Consider the following 22700-nt stretch of genomic DNA (forward strand, 5'->3'; position numbering starts at 1 on the left):
CGTTCACGACTGTGCCCTCTCCCTCTGCTCAGTGATGAGGTTCCCTGCGTCAGGAATTATTCTGGGTCTTGCACACTCGAGATCGCTAGCAAATGTACATCATCATCATTGGCGGTCCCTCGAATGAGGATGACTTGCTTCCACATGAGTTCACAGATGTTTCAATGAAGGACCCGATATTCCAGTCCTGAACTCCAGTTGAAAGGGTGGAAGATGTCTGTGCGTGGATTTTTTTAACGTGGGGTGACCGTTACACACCAGCCACCACACGGGTTTGACCGAGCTAGGTCTTGGTCCAGTGGCAAGGGTTAACCAAGACGACTGGAGACCAGCTCTGCTGCACGGACCCAGTGCGCACACATATCGCACAGTGTGGGCTGGGCCCGTGCTGCCCCAAGGCCCTCGCCTCTTCTGGGCCCCGTACCCTCATTTGCCGCATCTCCGCCACGAAATGTACATAAGATTACATCGGATTTACGGCACAGAAACATAACAGCATAAGAAATAGGAGCAGAAGCCGGCCATTTGGCCCCTCGAGCCTGCTCAGGTTTTTCCTCATTGTAAATTTCAATGTAAACATTCCCCATTTGGGTCAATTGTAGGGGCCGGTATTACATATAACATTTAGGAGCCCAATGTTCCCATTAAGCTGCGCAGCCAACTGGAGATCCTCTGTTTGTCGGTTTTACATTGGGAAAAACTGCATCTGCACGGGAATGTGACTGGGTCACGCAGCCACTTAAAGGGGTCACACACCCAAAATAAACTTAAAGGAAACATTGTTGGGGCCTGTATTAAATCTAAAATGTAGGGGCCTGTATTAAATATAATTTCTGCATTATATATCGCACTAATGTGTTATAAATGCGTATTTTGTATCTGTGTGTATATAAAGCTATATATATAAAAGTGCTGGCAGCCTCGTGTAATAGGAACTATGGTTGGTATTTGCCAGCGATAGTCTTCATCCAACTTACTTGCAGCGGTGACTTAAAATCTTATTACTTACTGAGTCGAGAAGACCAGCGCTTCAATCATTTTTATAATCTCCTGACGCGGCCCATTTGTCACCGAGCGTTGGATGGGGCGGGGTGGGACGGGTCGGGGTGGGGTGGTGGGAATTCAAGTTGCGCTTTCTCTCGCTGCCTTCACCAGTGAGTCTGGACACAGCGGAGGGTCAAGCTTGGATAGCTGTGAAACTTTTCAACATCGGTGACTGGCTTTGCAGCTTTGAATTGAGCAATCGGCACATGTTGCCATCCTGGGGGGTCCTGGTGCATGAAACACAAAAGGATAGTCTGCAGGTACAGCAAGTGATCAGGAAGGCCAATGGAATCTTGGCCTTTATTGCAAAGGGGGATGGAGTATAAAAGCAGGAAAGTCTTGCTACAGTTATACAGGGTATTGGTGAGGCCACACCTGGAATACTGTCCTACAGTTTTGGTCTCCGTATTTACGAAAGGATATACTTGCTTTGGAGGCAGTTCAGAGAAGGTTCACTCGGTTGATTCCGGGGATGAGGGGGTTGACTTATGAGGGAAGGTTGAGTAGGTTGGGCCTCTGCTCATTGGAATTCAGAAGAACAAGAGGTGATCTTATCGAAACGTATAAGATTATGAGGGGGGCTTGACGAGGTGGATCCAGAGAAGATGTTTCCACTGATGGGGGAAACTAGAATTAGGGGGCATAATCTTAGAATAAGGGGCCGCCCATTTAAAACTGAGATGAGAAGGAATTTCTTCTGAGGGTTGTAAATCTGTGGAATTCGCTGCCTCAGAGCTGTGGAAGCCGGGACATTGAATAAATTTGAGAAAGAAATAGACAAGTTTCTTAACCGATAAGAGATTATGGTAAGCGGGCAGGGAAGTGGTATTAAATGGCCGAGCAGATTCGAGGGGCCGAATGGCCGACTCTGCTCCTATTTGTTATTGTTCTTATGTCTGGAGCTCTTCCGTCTGTTTGTCTCTCCTCTATCTTGTTGGCGGTGGTTCAAAGTGATGCTCAGGACGTGACTTGGTTGTGTGTGTGTTTTTTTTTGATGAACAGGTGCAGGAAGCATTTGCTGCGGTTTACAGATGTTATCTGCAGGCTCTTCCCACAAGTCCTGACTGCCTGGAGCACGCCCCGGGACACAGCCGTGCCCGGACAGGAGAAAGCGTACAGGTCAGATTCTGTGCTAAAGACCAACCCCAATGGGCCCCTTCCCCATAGCCCTGTAAATTTTTGCGTTTCATGCATTTATAAAATTCCGTATTGCGTCTACTTCCGCCGTCCTTTCGGGCAGCGCATTCCACATTGCAACAACTCGCCATGCAACAAATTTACATAAGAAATAGGAGCAGGAGTAAGCCATACAGCCCCTCGAGCTTGCTCCGCCATTCAATACGATCATAGCTGATCTGATCATAGACTCGGGTCAACTTCCCTGCCTGCTCCCTTTAATCCCTCATCGGTTAAGAAACTGTCTATCACTCAAATTTACTCCATGTCCCAGCTTCCACAGCTCTCTGAGGCAGCGAATTCCACAAATTTACAACCCTCAGAGAAGAAATTCCTTCTCATCTCAGTTTTAAATGGGTGGCCCCTTATTCTAAGATTATGCCCCCTAGTTCTAGTCTTCCCCCATCAGTGGAAACATCCTCTCTGCATCCACCATGTCAAGCCCCCTTTCGTTAAGATAAGATCACCTCTCATTCTTCTATAAGATCACCTCTCATTCTTCTCAAACTTTCTCCTCCTGTTTCCCCAGTTCTTTTGCCGATTATCTTAAATCTATATCCCCTGGTTACCGACCCTCGTAGAATCATAGGCCCTCCTGTCGGTTGAAATAGTTTCTCTTTATTCTTATCAAAACCCTTCATCATTTCCAACACCTCTATTCAGTGTTCAGTTAACTATGGAGAACAATCCCAGCTTCTCTCGTCTCTTCACATAAGTGAAGCCTCTCATCCCTGGTCTAATTCAAGTAATTGAGGAGCATGTTGACCCGGACACTAGTCTTGTTGACTGTTGAGCGAGGAAAAGGAATTCCCCATCATCTGGTCAGTACTATTTTTGTTTATGTCTCTGTGGCCACAGATTTAGTTCAAGCCCCAGCTTTTCCCCTCTGGAACCAACATCCAGTACGCGAGTTAATGGTGTTGTGGCTGGCTTGACTGCGGGCTTCATTCTTGCCTTGTGGAAGCAAGAGTTAGAAGCATAGAAAATAGGAGCAGTAGTCGGCCATTTGGCCCTTCGAATCTGCACCGCCGTTCAATATGATCATGGCTGATCCTCTATCTCAACACCATATTCCTGCTTTCTCCCCATACCCCTTGATACCTTTTGTGTCTAGAAATCTATCTGTCTCCCTCTTAAATATATTCAGTGACTTGACCTCCACAGCCTTCTGTGGTAGAGAATTCCACAGGTTCACCACTCTCTCTGAGTGAAAACATTTCTCCTCATCTTGGTCCTAAATTTCCTACCCTGTATCCTGAGACTGTGACCCCTTGTTCTAGACTTCCCAGGCAGGGGAACATCTTCCCCGCATCCAGTCTATCCAACCCCGTCAGAATTTTATACGTTTCAATGAGATCCCCTCTCAACTCTAGTGAATACAGGCCCAGTCGACCCACTCTCTCCTCATACGAATCCTGCCATCCCAGGAATCGGTCTGGTGAACCTTCATTGCACCCCCTCTGTGGCAAGTATATCCTTCCTTAGGTAAGGAGACCAAAACTGAACACAATACTCCAGGGGCGGTCTCACCAGGGCCCTGTATAACTGTAGTAAGACATCCTTACTTCTATACTCAAATCCTCTTGCAATAAAGGCCAATGAAGGTCTTACTGCAGTTGTACAGGGCCTTGTTGAGGTCTCAACTGGAATATTGTGTTCAGTTTTGGTCTCCTAATCTGAGGAAGGACATTCTTGCTATTGAGGGAGTGCAGCGAAGGGTCACCAGACTGATTCCCGGGATGGCAGGACTGACATATGAGGAGAGACTGGATCGACTAGGCCTGTATTCACTGGAGTTTAGAAGAACGAGAGGGAATCTCATAGAAACATATAAAATTCTGACGGGACTGGACAGGATGCAGGAAGAATGTTCCCGATGTTGGGGAAGTCCAGAACTAGGGGACACAGTCTAAGGATGGGGTAAGCCATTTAGGACCTAGATGAGGAGAAACTTCTTCACTCAGAGTTGTTAACCTGTGGCATTCTCTACCGCAGAGAGTTGTTGAGGCCAGTTCGTTGGATATATTCAAGAGGGAGTTGGATATGGCCCTTACGGCTAAAGGGATCAAGGGGTATGGAGAGAAAGCAGGAAAGGGGTACTGAGCTGAATGATCAGCCATGATCTTATTGAATGGTGGTGCAGACTCAAAGGGCCGAATGGCCTACTTCACCTATTTTCTATGTTTCTATGTAACATACCATTTGGCTTCCTAACTGCTTGCTGCACCTGCATGTTTGATGGTGGAACGAGCCCTGGAAGCGATGCAACGCATCTCAACGGGCTGGATGTCAACTGTGCACGATGGCAGTTGTCAGGACTGCCAGCTCTGACCATAGTGGTTATGCTATTTCTCTAATAACCCAGACATTGTGGCCACCCCCTCCCCCCTCCCAACCTGCGAGAGAACAGCTCCGCAGGTCGGCAAGTAAAAGAGCTGGAGCGGTGTACCACTTCAACCTCTAGCGCGGGCTGCTCCAATTTTGAGATGGGCGATTGGGTGACGTCATCGAAACCCTGGTCGCCGTTTTGGAGCGTGGGCAGGAACATCGGCGGGGCCCAGGTACAGAGGAGTGGAAGGTCGGGGCGGATGAGCGACAAGCGTTTGTGGCGAGATGCGGTGAATGTTTATGGCGGAGGAGCGGCGAGAGATCGTGGCAGAGGTGTGACAGATGAGGGTACGGGGCCCAGAAGAGGCGAGGGCCCAGGGACAGCACGGGCCCAGCCCACACTGCGTTACAAGGTACAGCGCGAGCTGGTGCAGGAGGGCGACGGCAGCAAAGAGCAAGGTCCAGGTCGGTGAATGGAGCATGGGAAGATACAGCAGGAGCGACGAGAGACTGGAGGGATGTGATATCGGGCCCAGGTGAGGTGTGAGTTCGGGGACCAGAAGAGGCGAGGGCCCAGGGGCAGCACGGGCCCAGCCCACACTGTGCGATATGTGCGCGCACTGGGTCTGTGCAGCAGAGCTTGGTCTCCAGTCGTCCTGGTTAACCCTTGCCACTGGACCAAGACCTCGCTCTGTCAAGCCCGTGTGGTGGCTGGTGTGCAACGGCCACCCCACGTTAAAAACATCCACCCACAGGCATCTTCCACCCCCTCAATTGGAGTTCAGGGCTTGGAACATCGGGTCCTTCATTGAAACATCTGTGAACTCGTGGAAGCAAGTCATCCTCGTTCGAGGGACCGCCTATGATCCAGAGTCCTGGGCGATGGATCCAGAGAAAGATGAGATCAAATCCCACCATGGCAGCTTTGCGAATGTAAATTCAGTTGATGGCTATCGCACTATCTCTGTGAAAATGTGGGATTGTTGTTCAAAACTGGTTCGCTAATGTCCTTTGGAGAAGGAAAACTGCCGTCCTTGCCCGGTCTGGGCCTATATGTGACTCCAGTCCCACACCGGCGTGGTTGACACTTGCCTGCCATCTGAGGTGGCTGAACGAGATACTCGGTTGTATCAAACCACAACCAAGGGGATCGGGACGCAGGCCCACCGCTGCCTTCTTGAGGGCAGCGAGGCGTGGGCTGTAAATGCCGGCCCTCGCCAGCAAACTCGCGCATCCCAAGAATGACTAAGGGGGTGGGGAGGGAAAGAAATATAATTAAAACGACCACGTTGTGTTTGCAGCTCGGTGAGGGTGAAGGCCTACAAGGTGCTGGGAACGTGGGTGAAGGTCTGCGGGGCTTCGTCGGGTGTTCTGCAGGGCTCGTTTCACCATTCTGATGTCTTGTTGGCGAATTTGATCAGCGACATCACTCCAGTAGCGGACACCATGAAGGTAAGGAAACAACGGGCGAGGAGGGCGGCTTTCAGAGAGAATAAAAATCTGTGCCAACTCCGAGAGGAGCAGCAGCAACAACTTGTATTTATATAGCGCCTGTAACGTAGTGAAACGTCCCAAGGCGCTTCACAGGAGTATTAGCGATTCAAAATTTGATACCGAGCCGCATAAGTAGCAATTAGGGCAGGCTTGGTCAAAGAGGTAAGTTTTAAGGATTGTCTTGAAGGAGGGTAGAGAGGTATAGGCAGGGAGCTTACGGCCCCGGCAATAGTAGGCACGGCCACCGATGGTTGGGCGATTATAATCAGGGATGCTCAACAGGACAGAATTAGAGGAGCGTAGACATCTTGGGGGGGTTTGTGAGGCTGGAGGAGATTACAGAGATAGGGAGGGGCGAGGGCCATGGAGCGATTTGTAAACAAGGATGAGAATTTTGAAATCAAGGTGTTGCTTAACAGGGAGCCAATGTAGGTCAGCGAGCACAGGGCGTGATGGCTGAGCGGGACTCGGTGCGAGTTAGGACACGGGGCAGCGAGCACAGTGGGTGATGGGTGAGCGGGACTCGGTGCGAGTTAGGACACGGGGCAGCGAGCACAGGGGGTGATGGGTGAGCGGGACTCGGTGCGAGTTAGGACACGGGGCAGCGAGCACAGGGGGTGATGGGTGAGCGGGACTCAGTGCGAGTTAGGACACGGGGCAGCGAGCACAGGGGGTGATGGGTGAGCGGGACTCGGTGCGAGTTAGGACACGGGGCAGCGAGCACAGGGGGTGATGGGTGAGCGGGACTCGGTGTGAGTTAGGACACGGGGCAGCCGAGTTTTGGATGACCTCTAGTTTACGTAGGGTAGAATGTGGGAGGCCAGCCGGGAGTGCGTTGGAATAGTCAAGTCTGGAGGTAACAAATGCACGGATGAGGGCTTCTGCAGCAGATGAGCTGAGGCAGGGGCGGAGCCAGACGATGTTACGGAGGGGGAAATAGGCGGGTTTAGTTATGCTGTGGATATGTGGCCGGAAGCTCGTTTCAGGATTAGATATGACCCCAAGGTTGCGAACAGTCTGGTTCAGCCTCAGACAGGAGTTGGGGAGAGGGATGGAGTCGGTGGCTGGGGAACGGAGTTTGTGGCGGAGACCGAAGACAATGGCTTCGGTCTTCTCAATATTCAGTTGGGGAAAATTTCTGCTCCATCCAGACCTGGATGTTGGACAAGCAGTCTGACAATTTAGAGACCGTGGCGGGGTCGAGAGAAGTGGTGATGAGGTCGTGGGGGGATGGGGAGAGTTTATGATGGAGCCTGCTGACCATGAGAATGGCTAATCGCGCGCGATGCAAGTCGGGTCACTGTGGGGTGCCAAATCCTGTCCGGCGGGGGGCGGAGAATGATTTTGTTCACAAAAAAAATGAGACTGGGGCATTGTACGGTGTTGTAATCTCGGCGGGCTATTGACAGCAGCCCAGTCGCTACGGAGTTAACCCTGTGGTGTTGCACCCGTCAGCGGCTTCTCGCTTTCTCAAAATGGAGGCCCCGGGGACACGTGGGGCTGGCCCAGGGTCAAGGGTCGGGGACCTGCATTTGACGGGCTTTTGACCTTTCACCCTTTTCAGCTGCGGACGGGGAAGCCGGCGGGGGATGGGGCCCAGCCGCTCAACTACGGCAAGCACAGCAGCAAGCGACAGAAGCTGATGGACCTGGGCGACGCTGCGGCCATGCAAGGCCACAAGAAGCGGGACCCGAACGCCAACAGCGACGTGTGTCTGGCGGCACTGAGAGGTACTCGCGGCGCATCTCCCCGCCCCGCTGTTTGGCACGCCGGTCCCGCGCGGTCCCACTGCCGCGCTGGGTCTCGCCTGTTGGATCCTCAATGGCATGGGTGTAAAACGGGAGCGACGCTTATGCTCCTGAGAGTCACGGTATTTCTGACGTTGAATTTATCCTTTGGTTACCAAGGAGAGCGGAGTAAAATGGAAACGTTCACTCGCCTTGGAGCTGATGGCTCGATTCTGTCTCACTCCTAGTTCCCGAGTCACTCCCAGATACTGTACAGTGTGTGTGTCAGTGCATAAGTCACTCCCAGATACTGTACAGTCAGAGTGTGTGTCAGTCCGTAAGTCACTCCCAGATACTGTATAGTGTGACTGTGTGTCCCAGATACTACCCTGGTGGAGGGGGAGGGGGGTCGCCCTGGCCAGTCTCTGACCAGACCCAGGGGTCACTCTGGCCAGTCTCTGACCAGACCCAGGGGTCCCCCTGGCCAGTCTCTGACCAGACCCAGGGGTCACCCTGGCCAGTCTCTGACCAGATTCTGCCGACGGGTTCAGATATGCTCAGGAGGTGGAGGCTCGGTGAGTTTTGCCTGCTCTCTCCCTGCACTGCTCTGGGCTATGGGCTTTGTCATCGGGTGATGTGGTCTCTAATTCTCTGCCTTGTGTTTCTCCCCCCCCCACCCCCCCCCCCCCCACACCGCAGTCTGTAGCGATGTGATCTTGTCCTGTGGAACCTTGATAAAGGAAGAGACGCACAAGGTGAGTGAAGCGCTCTGCAGCCTCCCCCTAAATGAATGCGGCCAGGGGCCGTACAAGATCGGGGTTCCTTTCAACATCTGCCCATAATCTGACCCTCGTGACTTTTAAAAATAGAACGCACGCTCATTTATACAACAACAACAACTTGTATTTATATAGCGCCTTTACATAGTAAAACGTCCCAAGGCGCTTCACTGGAGTGTTATAAGACAAAACAAATAAATTTGACACAGAGCCACATAATAAGAAATTAAGGCAGATGAACAAAAGCTTGGACAAAGGTAGTTTTTAAGGAGCGTCTTAAAGGAGGAGAGAGAGGTAGAGAGGTTTAGGCAGGGAGTTCCAGAGCTTTGGGGCCTTGGCAACAGAAGGCACGGCCAACAATGGTTGAGCGATTATAATCAGGGATGCTCAAGAGGGTAGAATTAGAGGAGCGCAGACACCTCGGTGGTGGAGGGATTGTGGGCCTCAAGGAGATTACAGAGATAGGGAGGGGCGAGGGCCATGGAGGGATTTGAAAACAATGATGAGAATTTTGAAATTGAGGTGTTGCTTAACCGGGAGCCAATATAGGTCAGCGATGGCTGATCATCTACCTCAACTTCACTGTCCCCATATAAGAACATAAGAATTAGGAGCAGGAGTAGGCCCTACGGCCCCTCGAGCCTGCTCCGCCATTTTATACGATCTTGGCTGATCCGATCATGGACTCAGGTCCACTTCCCTGCCTGCCCACCATAACCCCTTATTCCCTTTGATTTAGATTCCCTTAATATTCAAAAATCTATCGATCTCTGTCTTGGAGACTTAAGCCTTTACAGCCCTCTGGGGCGGAGAATTCCAAAGATTCACCACCCTCTGAGTGAAAAAGTTTCTCCTCATCTCAGTCCTAAATGGCCGACCCCTTATCCTGAGACTGTGACCCCTGGTTCTAGACTCCCCAGCCAGAGGGAAACATCCTCCCTGCATCTAGCCTGTCAAGCCCTGTAAGAATTTTGTATGCTGCAATGAGATCACCTCTCATTCTTCTAAACGCCAGAGAATATAGGCTGAGAAATGAGGACAGGTGATGAAAAGCTTGGTCAGAGAGGTCGGTTTTAAGGAGTGTCTTGGAGGAAAGAGAGAGATTGAGCTTCCGGCCCAGAGGGGAGAAATACGAAACACTTGAGTCAGGATTTTGACGCTTTAGCTTGGTGGCAGTGTGGGACTGGCTTTTCCCCGGTGAATGCTTCCGGCTTGTCTTTAGTTGTGAGTCTGCGATGAGAGCTGTCTTCCCTGTAACGCCGTCTTTCCTCTCTCTGCTGCAGAAACTCCACGAGCTGGTGCTGCCTCTACTGATCCACCTGCAGCAGGGCGCAAGCACCTCAAGCCCCTACCTCCGTGCGGACTGCCGGCGGGAACTCTACCGCCTTCTGCTCTTCCTGCTGCTGGTTCCCAGTTCAAAATGGCCGCCACCTCTGCACTGCGCTGTGAAAACATTCAGCCAGGGTCAGAACGATGGAAACACTGAGGTAAACAAAAAAATAGGACCTATTTTTTAAAAAAAAAACAATTTTCATCTACACACACGTTCCTGTGCCAGATTTTTCCTGACCGATGTCCATATGTATAATAGCAACTGCCTATGTAAACGTCACGCTGCAGTTACACCTTCCTGCCAGTAGTGGCGCTCTAGCAGCTCCATATCCCATCTCCTGCCTCCTCGACCTGTACTGCAGAGGAGCACAAACGCTTGCAATCCAGCCCACGAGTTCTGGTTTCATCCTTGTAAATCTTTTCTTGCACCTTCTCCTGTGCTTCTATACCCTTTTTGTAATACAGGGACCAGAACAGTGCACAGTGCTCCAAGTGTGGTCTAACCAGACCAGAACTGTACACAGTGCTCCACAAGTGTCTAACCAGACCAGAACTGTGCACAGTGCTCGACAAGTGTCGAACCAGACCAGCACAGTGCTCCACAAGTGTGGTCTAACCAGACCAGAACTGTGCACAGTGCTCCAAGTGTGGTCTAACCAGACCAGAACTGTGCACAGTGCTCCAAGTGTGGTCTAACCAGACCAGAACTGTGCACAGTGCTCCACAAGTGTGGTCTAACCAGACCAGAACTGTGCACAATGCTCCAAGTGTGGTCTAACCAGACCAGAACTGTGCACAGTGCTCCAAGTGTGGTCAAACCAGACCAGAACTGTGCACAGTGCTCCACAAGTGTCTAACCAGACCAGAACAGTGCACAGTGCTCCACAAGTGTGGTCTAACCAGACCAGAACTGTGCACAGTGCTCCACAAGTGTCTAACCAGACCAGAACAGTGCACAGTGCTCCAAGTGTGGTCTAACCAGACCAGAACTGTGCACAGTGCTCCAAGTGTGGTCAAACCAGACCAGAACTGTGCACAGTGCTCCACAAGTGTCTAACCAGACCAGAACAGTGCACAGTGCTCCTCAAGTGTGGTCTAACCAGACCAGAACTGTGCACAGTGCTCCAAGTGTGGTCTAACCAGACCAGAACTGTGCACAGTGCTCCAAGTGTGGTCTAACCAGACCAGAACTGTACACAGTGCTCCACAAGTGTCTAACCAGACCAGAACTGTGCACAGTGCTCGACAAGTGTCTAACCAGACCAGCACAGTGCTCCACAAGTGTGGTCTAACCAGACCAGAACTGTGCACAGTGCTCCACAAGTGTGGTCTAACCAGACCAGAACTGTGCACAGTGCTCCAAGTGTGGTCAAACCAGACCAGAACAGTGCACAGTGCTCCACAAGTGTCTAACCAGACCAGAACAGTGCACAGTGCTCCACAAGTGTGGTCTAACCAGATCAGAACTGTGCACAGTGCTCCAAGTGTGGTCTAACCAGACCAGAACTGTGTACAGTGTTCCACAAGTGTCTAACCAGACCAGAACAGTGCACAGTGCTCCAAGTGTGGTCTAACCAGACCAGAACTGTGCACAGTGCTCCACAAGTGTCTAACCAGACCAGAACTGTGCACAGTGCTCCAGGTGTGGTCTAACCAGACCAGAACTGTGCACAGTGCTCCACAAGTGTGGTCAAACCAGACCAGAACTGTGCACAGTGCTCCACAAGTGTCTAACCAGACCAGAACTGTGCACAGTGCTCCAGGTGTGGTCTAACCAGACCAGAACTGTGCACAGTGCTCCACAAGTGTGGTCTAACCAGACCAGAACTGTGCACAGTGCTCCACAAGTGTGGTCTAACCAGACCAGAACTGTGCACAGTGCTCCAAGTCTGGTCTAACCAGAACAGTGCACAGTGCTCCAAGTCTGGTCTAACCAGACCAGAACAGTGCACAGTGCTCCAAGTCTGGTCTAACCAGACCAGAACAGTGCACAGTGCTCCACAAGTGTGGTCTAACCAGACCAGAACAGTGCACAGTGCTCCAAGTGTGGTCTAACCAGACCAGAACAGTGCACAGTGCTCCACAAGTGTGGTCTAACCAGACCAGAACTGTGCACAGTGCTCCAAGTCTGGTCTAACCAGACCAGAACAGTGCACAGTGCTCCAAGTGTGGTCTAACCAGACCAGAACTGTGCACAGTGCTCCAAGTCTGGTCTAACCAGACCAGAACAGTGCACAATGCTCCAGGTGTTGTCTAACCAGATGAAAACTGTGCACAGTGCTCCAAGTGTGGTCTAACCAAGGTTCAGTACAAGTTTAGTGTAACTTACCTCCGCATACACTCTTGTGGGACATGGACGAATGTATCTCAGAAATAACGACTGAAATTAGAAGCTTAGAGCGATGCGATGGTTGTTTTGTCAAAGAGACGGATTTGAGTTGCTGTGGAACCTTAAGATTCCTGTGCTAAATTAGCCTCGTCTGTCCTCGCAGGTCTCGGCTTTCTGCTCTGAAGCGCTGGTCATCTGCAACTGCTTGATCCATCCCCGGGTGCCCTCTCTTCAAATGCCTCTCAACACCGCCGGCCTGGTGGCGACTGCTTTCAAACCGTCGGCGCCCGAGATGCAGGTCCCCGGCCGGCAGCCTCAAGTGCCGTCATTCCACCTGCCCGTCCCGCCGGCCCGTCCGCAGCCTGACCACCTGGCCGGCCTGCCCTCGACGGGGCGCTTTGCCGGCCTGTCCGCCGCCCCGCCCAGGTTTCCCTCCCCGCTCGCCCCGGCCGTCGCCGCCGTGCCGGCGGAGAACCACGCCCCCGAGGGGGAGGCGGAGGCGGGCGGCCTACCGGCCACGCCGACGGAGGACGAGGCCCTGTTCGGCAACGGCGGGCACCGGCCGGTCTTCGTGAGGTACGACAAGGAGGAGTCGTCGGACGTGGAGATCTCCCTGGAGAGCGACTCCGACGACAGCGTCATGATCGTCCCGGAGGGCCTGCTGCCCGAGCGGGGCTCGCCGGAGGCCAGGCGGGAGACCGAGAGCGATGAGATCGAGAAGGTGGTGGTCGCCTCGCCCCCCCGCAGCCAAGCGCAGGCCGCCGCCCCCGCTCAAGCTCCCCCTCCAGCCCCGGCCCCTGTGCTGCAGCCCCCTCCCCAACCCACAGCCGTCGAAGAGCAGAAGCTGGAAGCCCCCGAAACGGACGAAGACCTCACGGTCATCAACATCAACAGCAGCGAGGACGAGGAAGGCGAGGAATACCCCGAGGATGAGGACGACTACTACGATGAGGAAGAGGAAGACTACGAAGACGAGGAGGACTTTGACGAGGGGGAGATGGAGGAGGAAGAGGAAGAGGAGGAGGAAGAGGAGGAGGAGGAAGACGAGATGGACTACAAAGAGATTGAAGATCTGGAGGAGGAGGAGGAGGAGGAGGACGAGGAAGACGAGGTGTTTGAGCACGACCACGCGGCAATGTCCGAGGATGAAGAGACTCCTGCGGAAATGACGGTGGAGGTCGGGGAGATGGACGAGGCCGGGGAGATCGGACAGGTCAGGGAGGCCGGCGAGATCGGAGAGATCGGGGAGATTGGCGAGGTCGTGCCCCTCTCTGTACCCGTGACCGGCGAGGGCCAGCCTGAAACGAGCAGCGCACAGCAAGATCCCGCCGGCCAACAGGGCGACACAGAGAAGGAGGTGGCGGCGGCTCCGCTAAAGAGCGAGGAGATGCTGGTCGGACCGCCGGACGCGGGCGAGGAGGAGCAGGCCGCCGGGGCGGAGGCGCCGGCGGAAAAGCCGGAGGCGCCGGAGCAGCCCGGCCAAGCCAAGGCCGCCCCGCCCACCGCACCGCCGGTGGAGCCCATGGAGGAAGTGCCAGCGGGGGAAGAGCCCGAGCGGGACGCGGCGGAGCAGCCGCGGCCCAGCGCGGAGGCGCCGGACGCCGCGGCGGACGGTGACAAAGCGGGCGTCGGGGTGCCGGAAGGCCAGGCCGAAGGGGCCGTCGCCTCGGACAACGGGGATGCACCCAACCCGGGGGAGCCCGAGAAGAAAGCCGAGGGCGGAACTGCGGCCGAGGCGACCGAGGCAACGGCGGGGGGAAGCGCGAGCGACCAACTGGACAAAGAGCAGACTACTGAAAAAGCTGCAGCGGCTGAGGTAAGACATCCCCCGCCTTGCAGTGAAGGTCTATTCAAGAAGCAAGCAGCGTGGTTAGGAGAGCCGGGACTGATCCCACTGCTCTCCAACCAGTATTCTGTTCTGATGGTTTCTCTGGGGAGTGCAGCCAGAGCCAAGTCCACGGCACCGCGGGTGGCTCAGGTGCATGGGGTGGGGGGGCGGTGGGGAGCAAGAAGAGTGAAAGAGCCATAGTGGTAGGGAATCCGATAGGGGATCAGACGGGCGTTTCTGCAGCCGCAGACGTGACTCCAGGATGGTCTGGTGCCAGGGTCAAGGATGTCACTGAGCTGCAAGACATTCTGAGGGGGAAGGGTGAACAGCCAAAGGTCGTGATCCATGTCGGTACCAATGACACAGGTAGAAAGAGGGATGAGGTCCTGCAGGCAGATTTTTAGGGAGCTAGGAAAGAGATTAAAAAGCAGGACCTCAAAGGTAGTACTCTCCGAGAGTCGGGATAAATGGGTCATTCTCTGGTTGGCAACCAGTAACGAGTGGGGTGCCGCAGGGATCAGTGCTGGGACCCCAACTATTTACAATCTATATAAACGACTCGGAAGAAGGGGCTAAGTGTAACGGAGCCAAGTTTGCTGACAATACAAAGGTGGGAGGAAAAGCAATGTGTGAGGAGGACACACAAAATCTGCAAAAGGACATAGACAGGCTAAGTGAGTGGGCAAAAATTTGGAAGGTGGAGTATAATGTTGGAAAGTGTGAGGTCATGCACTTTGGCAGAAAAAAAATCAAAGAGCAAATTATTATTTAAATGGAGAAAGATTGCAAAGTGCCGCAGTACAGCAGGACCTGGGGGTACTTGTGCATGAAACACAAAAGGTTAGTATGCAGATACAGCAAGTGATCAGGAAGGCCAATGGAATCTTGGCCTTTATTGCAAAGGGGATGGAGTATAAAAGCAAGGAAGTCTTGCAACAGCTATACAGGGTATTGGTGAGGCCACACCTGGAATACTGCGTGCGGTTTTGGTTTCCATATTTAGGAAAGGATGTACTTGTTTTGGAGGCAGTTCAGAGAAGGTTCACTCGGTTGATTCCAGGGAAGAAGGGCTTGTCTTATGAAGAAAGGGTGAGCAGGTTGGGCCTATTCCCACTGGAATTTAGAAGAATGAGAGGTGATATCGAAACGTATAAGATTGAGGGGGCTTGACAAGGTGGATGCAGAGAGGATGTTTCCACTGATGGGGGAGACTAGAACTAGGGGGCATAATCTTCAAATAAGGGGCTGCCCATTTAAAACTGAGATGAGGAGAAATTTCTTCTGAGGGTTGTAAATCTGTGGAATTCACTGCCTCAGAGAGCTGTGGAAGCTGGGACATTGAATAAATTTAAGACAGAGATAGACAGTTTCTTAACTGATAAGGGAATAAGGGGTTATGGGGAGCAGGCGGGGAAATCCATGATCGGATCAGCCATGATCCTATTAAATAGCAGAGCAGGCTTGAGGGGCCGTATGGGCCTACTCCTGCTCCTATTTATGTTCTCCGGATTACTCCCGGTGCCACATGCTTGTGAGTATAGAAACAGGAGAATAGTGCAGGAGAGATGGTGCAGCAGGACAGTTTTAGATTCCTGAGGCGTTGGGACCGTTTCTGGAGGAGGTGGGGACCTGTACAAGCTGGGACAGGTTGCACCTCAACAGAGCCGGGACCAATATCATTGCCGGGGTAGGGGTTGCTAGTGCTGTTGGGGAGGGTTTAAACTAGTTTGGCAGGGGGGGTGGGAACCTGGGAATAGATTCAGTTGGGGGGGGGGGGAGCTGAAATTGAAAAACAGAAAATTAGAACATGAATTTGGAAGACAGAGGAAATAAAGGCTCAAATAGACAACAAAGGGAGTTTGGCAGTGCTAAATGGTGTATACTTCAATGCAAGGAGTCTGGGAAATAAGGCAGATGAGCTGAGCGCACAGACACTTGGGAGTACGATATTATAGCTAGAGACATAGCTGAAAGAGGGGCAGGTTTGGCAGCTCAACATTCCTGGTTACAGGATCTTCAGACGGTATAGAGAGGGGGGTAAAAAGGGAGGGGGGTCGCGGTATTGATTAAAGAAACTATTACAGATGTGAGGAGGGATGATATGTTGGAAGGATCATCAAATGAGGCAATATTGGGTTGTATTGAAGATGGGAGTGCACTATAGCCCCCTAGTCGGAGAGAGATAGAAGAGCAAATATGTAAGCAAATTTCTGAAGTGCAAAGATTGTAGGGGATTTCACCAACCCTAATAACTGGGATAGAATTAGTGTGACAGGTGTAGAGGGTGCAGAACTCCTAAAATACATTCAGGAGAACTTTTTTTAACCAGTATGTAGCAAGCCCAACAAGGGAGGGGGCGGTTCGGGACTTGGTTTTGGGGGAATGAAGAGGGGCAGGTGGAAGGGATATCAGTGGGAGAGCATTTAGGTGCTAGTGATCATAACTCAGTTAGATTTATGGTAGTTATGGAAAACGACAAAGATAAACCAGGAATAAAAGTTCTCAATTGGGGGGAAAGCCAATTTTGCTGAGCTGAGATGGGATTTGGTTAAAGTGGACTGGAAACGGCTACTTGATGGTAAATCAGTGTCGGAGCAGTGGGAGGCATTCAAGGAGGAGATCCTGAGGGTACAGAGCAAGTATGTGTTCCCTTAAAGAAAACGGGTGGGACTAACAAATCTAGAGACCCCTGGATGTCAAGGGACATGCAGGGTAGGGTAAAGAACAAAAGGGAGGAGTATGACAGATAGCGAGGGCTCAATACTGCACAAGTATAGAAAGTGCAGGGGTGTTGATAGGTCGGATGTAGTCCAGGTGTAGACCGCTTAACGGACACTGCCCCAAATATGGTAGACGTGAAGCACGGCCTTGTGGTGAAAGGCTCCCCCTACACGGTCATTTATTCACTTGCATGTATTCTCTTTCTTCCCTCAACCCCCCACACACACACACACTTTCTCCTCCGGGCCAGGAGGACGAGGCAGCGGCCATGTTAGCCGACTTTGTGGACTGTCCACCGGATGACGAGGAGATGCCAGCAGCCCCCGGCTCCAGCGCCTGACCGACCACTCGAACTTTATGGCCACTGGTATCGAGGGGATCGGGGTGCACGGCGCTCGGTTAACTTCCTCGGCGCCGCCTTCAGAACTGTGTTCATTTTGTCTGTGTGTGTGTGGTGTGTGCATGTTGTATGTGTGTTGTGGTGTGCGCGTGTTTGTGTGTGCGCGCGTGTTGTATGTGTTGTGTGTGTTTGTGTGCGCGCGTGTTGTATGTGTTGTGTGTGTTTGTGTGCGCGCGTGTTGTATGTGTTTGTGCGCGCGTTTGTGTGTGCGCGCGTGTTGTATGTGTTTGTGTGCGCGCGTGTTGTATGTGTTTGTGTGCGCGCGTGTTGTATGTGTTTGTGTGCGCGCGTGTTGTATGTGTTTGTGTGTGCGCGTGTTGTATGTGCTTGTGTGTGCGCGTGTTGTATGTGCTTGTGTGTGCGCGTGTTGTATGTGCTTGTGTGTGCGCGTGTTGTATGTGCTTGTGTGTGCGCGTGTTGTATGTGCTTGTGTGTGCGCGTGTTGTATGTGCTTGTGTGTGCGCGTGTTGTGTGTGCTTGTGTGTGCGCGTGTTGTGTGTGCGCGTGTTGTATGTGCTTGTGTGTGCGCGTGTTGTATGTGCTTGTGTGTGCGCGTGTTGTATGTGCGTGTGTGTGCGCGTGTTGTATGTGCTTGTGTGTGCGCGTGTTGTATGTGCTTGTGTGTGCGCGTGTTGTATGTGCTTGTGTGCGCGCGTGTTGTATGTGCTTGTATGTGCTTGTGTGTGCGCGTGTTGTATGTGCTTGTGTGTGCGCGTGTTGTATGTGCTTGTGTGTGCGCGTGTTGTATGTGCTTGTGTGTGCGCGTGTTGTATGTGCTTGTGTGTGCGCGTGTTGTATGTGCTTGTGTGTGCGCGTGTTGTATGTGCTTGTGTGTGCGCGTGTTGTATGTGCTTGTGTGTGCGCGTGTTGTATGTGCTTGTGTGTGCGCGTGTTGTATGTGCTTGTGTGTGCGCGTGTTGTATGTGCTTGTGTGTGCGCGTGTTGTATGTGCTTGTGTGTGCGCGTGTTGTATGTGCTTGTGTGTGCGCGTGTTGTATGTGCGTGTGTGTGCGCGTGTTGTATGTGCTTGTGTGTGCGCGTGTTGTATGTGCTTGTGTGTGCGCGTGTTGTATGTGCTTGTGCGCGCGCGTGTTGTATGTGTTTGTGCGTGCGCACGTGTTATGTGTTTGTGCGTGTTGTATATTTGTGCGTGCGCGTGTGTATGCGTGTTGTATTGTGCGTGTGGTGTGTATGCATGTTTGTGTGCGTGTGTGTGTGTGTGTGTGGAGAGGGAGGGTCAGCTGTTGGGCTGGTTTTATTTCGGACCACTCGGGTTGTGTGTGGACAGGGACCGAGGATGGGGAAGCTCCGAAATACTTCCTTTTTTTGGTGTGTGCGGGCGTGTGTGTTTTCTACTTGTTTTTTTAAAAAAAAATCCGAACATAATTGTTGATGCGGATGAACCCGAGACTTGTATACGCAATTAATAAACATGGTTAATATGGAAACGCCTGCACCAATCAGTTTTTCAATCCGTTTTCCCCAGTCCACGCTTCACCTGCGCCGTGCAAGATCGTTAACTTGGGGGCAGAAGGTATTCGGACCGCACTCGATGTGAGAAGACCCATCGCTCCAGAACATTCACTGTCGTGACTCTGAGGCAGTCCCCTCGGAGTCGAGGATGATTGCTTCCTCACTAACACCAGTTCTCAGGTGACTGATGTGATCAATGCGGGACCCACAGTCTCTGTCTCAGGCGGTGTCTGGGGCAGACGGTGGTTGGAGGGACGGGGTGGGTGGGGGGGGGGTGCGCTTGGGTTGTCGTTCGCTCCTTCCGCTATTTGTACTTGGCTTCCGCCTACCCCCGGCGAAGAGGCTCCCCGATGCTCCTCCTCCACTTTGAGCGGTCTTGGGCCGGGCATTCCCAAGAGTCGGTGGGGATGTTACATAAGAAATAGGAGCAGGAGTCGTCCATACAGCCCCTCGATTTAATACGATCACGGCTGATCCGATCATGGACTCCGCTCCACTTCCCTGCCCGCTCCCCATAACCCCTTATTCCCTTATCAGTTAAGGTATGTTGTCAAGGAGGCTTTGAGGGTGTCCTCGAAGCGTTTTCTCTGCCCTCCTGGAACTCGCTTGCCGTGTCGGAGCTCTGAGTCGAGCTCTTGTTTCAGGATCTCTTTACCCACCCCGGTTCCGCAACCCTTAATCCCCTTGCCTACAAGTTTTTTAAAACCCCGCCTCTCCTGCAGACCGAGGAATTTCCCCTGCACACCCAGCTGGTGCAGCGCTGCCTGTTGCCAGCAGAAGTCACCAATGCTCCATCCCAACTTTTAGGGACCGAACAGTGAGATGTAAGCACAGAGTTGGGCCAGAATGACGGACCCTGCGACTGGGTAGGGTCACACAATGCTTGTGGGCCTGCCCACGTCACTCCATGCCATGGCACAGCCAGTTTTTTAAAACAATGCTCTGTTGTGTATCAATATATATATTTAAAATCTGCCTGACAACTTCCAGTAACCCGGTTTAGGAGCAGGTTGGGTGTTTTCAGGATCAGGAATAGGTTCGAGGGGGTGTTAGGCAGTGAGGAGGGGGGAGATTTGAAGGAGAGAGAGAGGTGGGAGGAGGTCAGATGGAGGTTTGTTCGGGGAGAGCTGCCATCCGCCATCTTGTTCTACAAGGGCCTACTGCCCATCCCCCAGCCCTCAACCGCGACCAGCTACAAAACAGGTTTGGGCCAACCTCACGCGCGAGTCTTCCCTCCAAGCCTCCACCCATCGGCGATGTCCGGACCACCCTCCAACCAGCAACGACTGGGCCTCTTGTCCACCCCACATTAAAAGAACTTGCGCACAGGCATCTTCCACTCCTACTTCCAGTTTGACAAGTTTCCATTGTAAATCTGGCCAAAAGAATTTATAATGGAATTAAGGACAGAAGGTCCAACTTTAAAATGGGATTGAATCATATCTGCACACCCTGGTCTGAGAATCTCGTGCCCTGTAACTCGTGAGGTCCACGCGGCCCGTCGGTCAGAGAATGAGGGCGTAAGCGTGGTCAGGGAGCGCTGCAGAATGATGGGACGTAAAGGAGTGAGGTCATGGAGCGAGTAACGAAGCGAGGTCAATGAGCGAGGTCACGGAGCGCTGCAGAATGATGGGACGTATAGGAGTGAGGTCATGGAGCGAGTAACGAAGCGAGGTCAAAGAGCGAGGTCACGGAGCGCTGCAGAATGATGGGACGTATAGGAGTGAGGTCATGGAGCGAGTAACGAAGCGAGGTCACGGAGCGCTGCAGAATGATGGGACGTATAGGAGTGAGGTCATGGAGCGAGTAACGAAGCGAGGTCACGGAGCGCTGCAGAATGATGGGACGTAGAGGAGTGAGGTCGGGGAGTGAGTAACTAAGCGAGGTCGTGGAGCAAGTAACGAAGCGAGGTCGGGGAGCGAGATCACGGAACGAGGTCAAGGAGCGAGGTCACGGAGCACTGCAGAATAATGGGAAGTCATGGCGTAAGGTCAGGGAGCAAGTCACTTCTTGGTGTCAGGCGGCGGGGAGCCAACATGGTCCTTTCACCCTCGGGTGGTGGGGGGGCTCTGGCCTCAAACGCAGAGGGCCTGCCACTCTCCCCAGCACTCCAGGGGCTCAGGCGGTAAGTCCCACCCAATCTCCTCCCAGCAATTTGCTGCACGTGTCCCGACAATCCCGGTGTGTGGAGAGGAGGAGCTGGAACGGGCGGGCGAGTGGGTCAATAACCAGAGGTCATGGATTCAAACTCACTGGGAAAAGATCGAGAGGGGGAGAAATGTCGTCACTCAGAGAGTTGTCAGGATCTGGAGCGCTCTCCCTGAAAAGGTGGTGGGAGCTGGTTCAATCACTAACTGTAAACGGGCGTGAGGCGGGTACTCGAGGAAGTGGAACTTACAGGGTTACGGACAAAAAGAGGGGGCAGTGAGTGTGGGACGCAGCATGATGGCTCTGTCACAGAGCCAGCACAGGCCCGATGGGCTGAATGGCCTGCTTCTGCGCTGTGTAATTATAATCTATCTCTGACCTAAAGGTTTGTGTGAACCGCTGCTCAAGTTTCATTCAATCTGAACGTGACAATCACAGAGTCTGTCGCACTGCTGCGAGTGATGTTATAGGGCGGTGGTGACATCACAAAGCCCTGGGCCTCGCTAGTCACTCCCTCCGATCGCTTCTCACTGAGCAGATAGAACATACCTTTTGCTGCTGAATGAGGGAGCAAACGCCCAAATTATGGAAGTGGGTTATTTGGTGCTCTTTGTCCTGTTTAAGTCGATCCGGGAGTGCGACACCAGCCGTGGTGAGTCGGGGCGAGTTGGTTGGACAATGAGAAAGAAAGAACCGCATTTATATAGCATCTTTCGCAAACACTGGACGTCCCAAAGCGCTTTGCAGCCAATGAAATACTTTAGTGGGAGCGTGGTCACTGTCGTCATGTGGAAGACGTAAAGTAGAGCGTCACTGGGTCACAGGATGGGAGTATAGGAGGATAGACCGAGAGAAATAGATTGAGGGACCGACAACTCGAAATACAAGCGAACTCCCAGGAGCCCAGGCTGGAGATAGCTGCTCCCTTGAGGCACGGTTCCCCGCTGGGAGTGTGGGCTCAGTAAACTTGTCCCAATGGAATACTCTGTGATGCGAGTCAGCAAACGGTCATTGACACCAATGGTTGGGTAGAGAAAGATGGGTGGTTGCATCCAGCCTCAGTTGGATATACATTCAAGTGGATAGTTGGGGTCAAAAGACAAATCCAGTAGATAGATTTAACTTCTTGGTCACATCAATAATTAGATAATGTGTGAGGTGGACAGATGTTCAACAGGTGGGCTGTTGGAAAGGTAGGCTGGTACAGCTCGAGAGATAGGCAGAATAATGGCTAAATACATGGATAAACATACAAATACACTGACAGATAGATACATACACTGATAGATACACTGACTGATAGATATACTGACAGATACAGATGGATACACTGTCAGGTGGATACACTGACAGATGGATAGATAGATAGATACACTGACAGATAGATAGATACACCGACAGATAGATAGATAGATACACCGACAGATAGACAGCTAGATACACTGACAGATAGATAGATAGATACAATGACAGATGGATAGATAGATACACTGACAGATAGACAGCTAGATACACTGACAGATAGATAGATACACTGACAGATAGATAGACAGACAGATACACTGACAGATAGATCGATAGATACACTGACAGATAGATACACTGACAGATAGATAGATACACTGACATAGATAGATACACTAACAGATAGATACACTGACAGATAGACAGATAGATACACTGACAGACAGATAGATACACTGACAGATAGATAGATACACTGACAGATAGATAGATAGATACACTGACAGATAGACAGCTGGATACACTGACATAGATAGATAGATACACTGACAGATAGATAGACAGACAGATACACTGACAGATAGATAGATACACTGACATAGATAGATAGATACACTGACATAGCTAGATAGATACAATGACAGATGGATAGATACACTGACAGACAGCTGGATAC

At 52.1% G+C, this 22700-nt stretch overlaps 1 protein-coding gene across 1 annotated transcript in view; it reads left to right on the forward strand.

Annotated features, from left to right (window-relative positions):
- The window catches only part of pelp1 (proline, glutamate and leucine rich protein 1), a 44462-nt gene extending 25856 nt beyond the window's left edge, over positions 1-18606 (forward strand). The window contains exons 11-17 of the mRNA XM_070863140.1: positions 2047-2163; positions 5850-6000; positions 7607-7772; positions 8469-8524; positions 9832-10035; positions 12373-14025; positions 17009-18606. Coding sequence (XP_070719241.1) covers positions 2047-2163; positions 5850-6000; positions 7607-7772; positions 8469-8524; positions 9832-10035; positions 12373-14025; positions 17009-17098 — 2437 coding nt within the window. The 3' untranslated portion in view covers positions 17099-18606. The remainder of the gene's footprint in view (positions 1-2046; positions 2164-5849; positions 6001-7606; positions 7773-8468; positions 8525-9831; positions 10036-12372; positions 14026-17008) is intronic.
- The last annotated feature ends 4094 nt before the right edge of the window (positions 18607-22700 follow it).

This window comes from Pristiophorus japonicus, chromosome 20 (genome assembly GCF_044704955.1).
Source record: "Pristiophorus japonicus isolate sPriJap1 chromosome 20, sPriJap1.hap1, whole genome shotgun sequence".
NCBI classification, from domain to species: Eukaryota; Metazoa; Chordata; class Chondrichthyes; family Pristiophoridae; genus Pristiophorus; species Pristiophorus japonicus.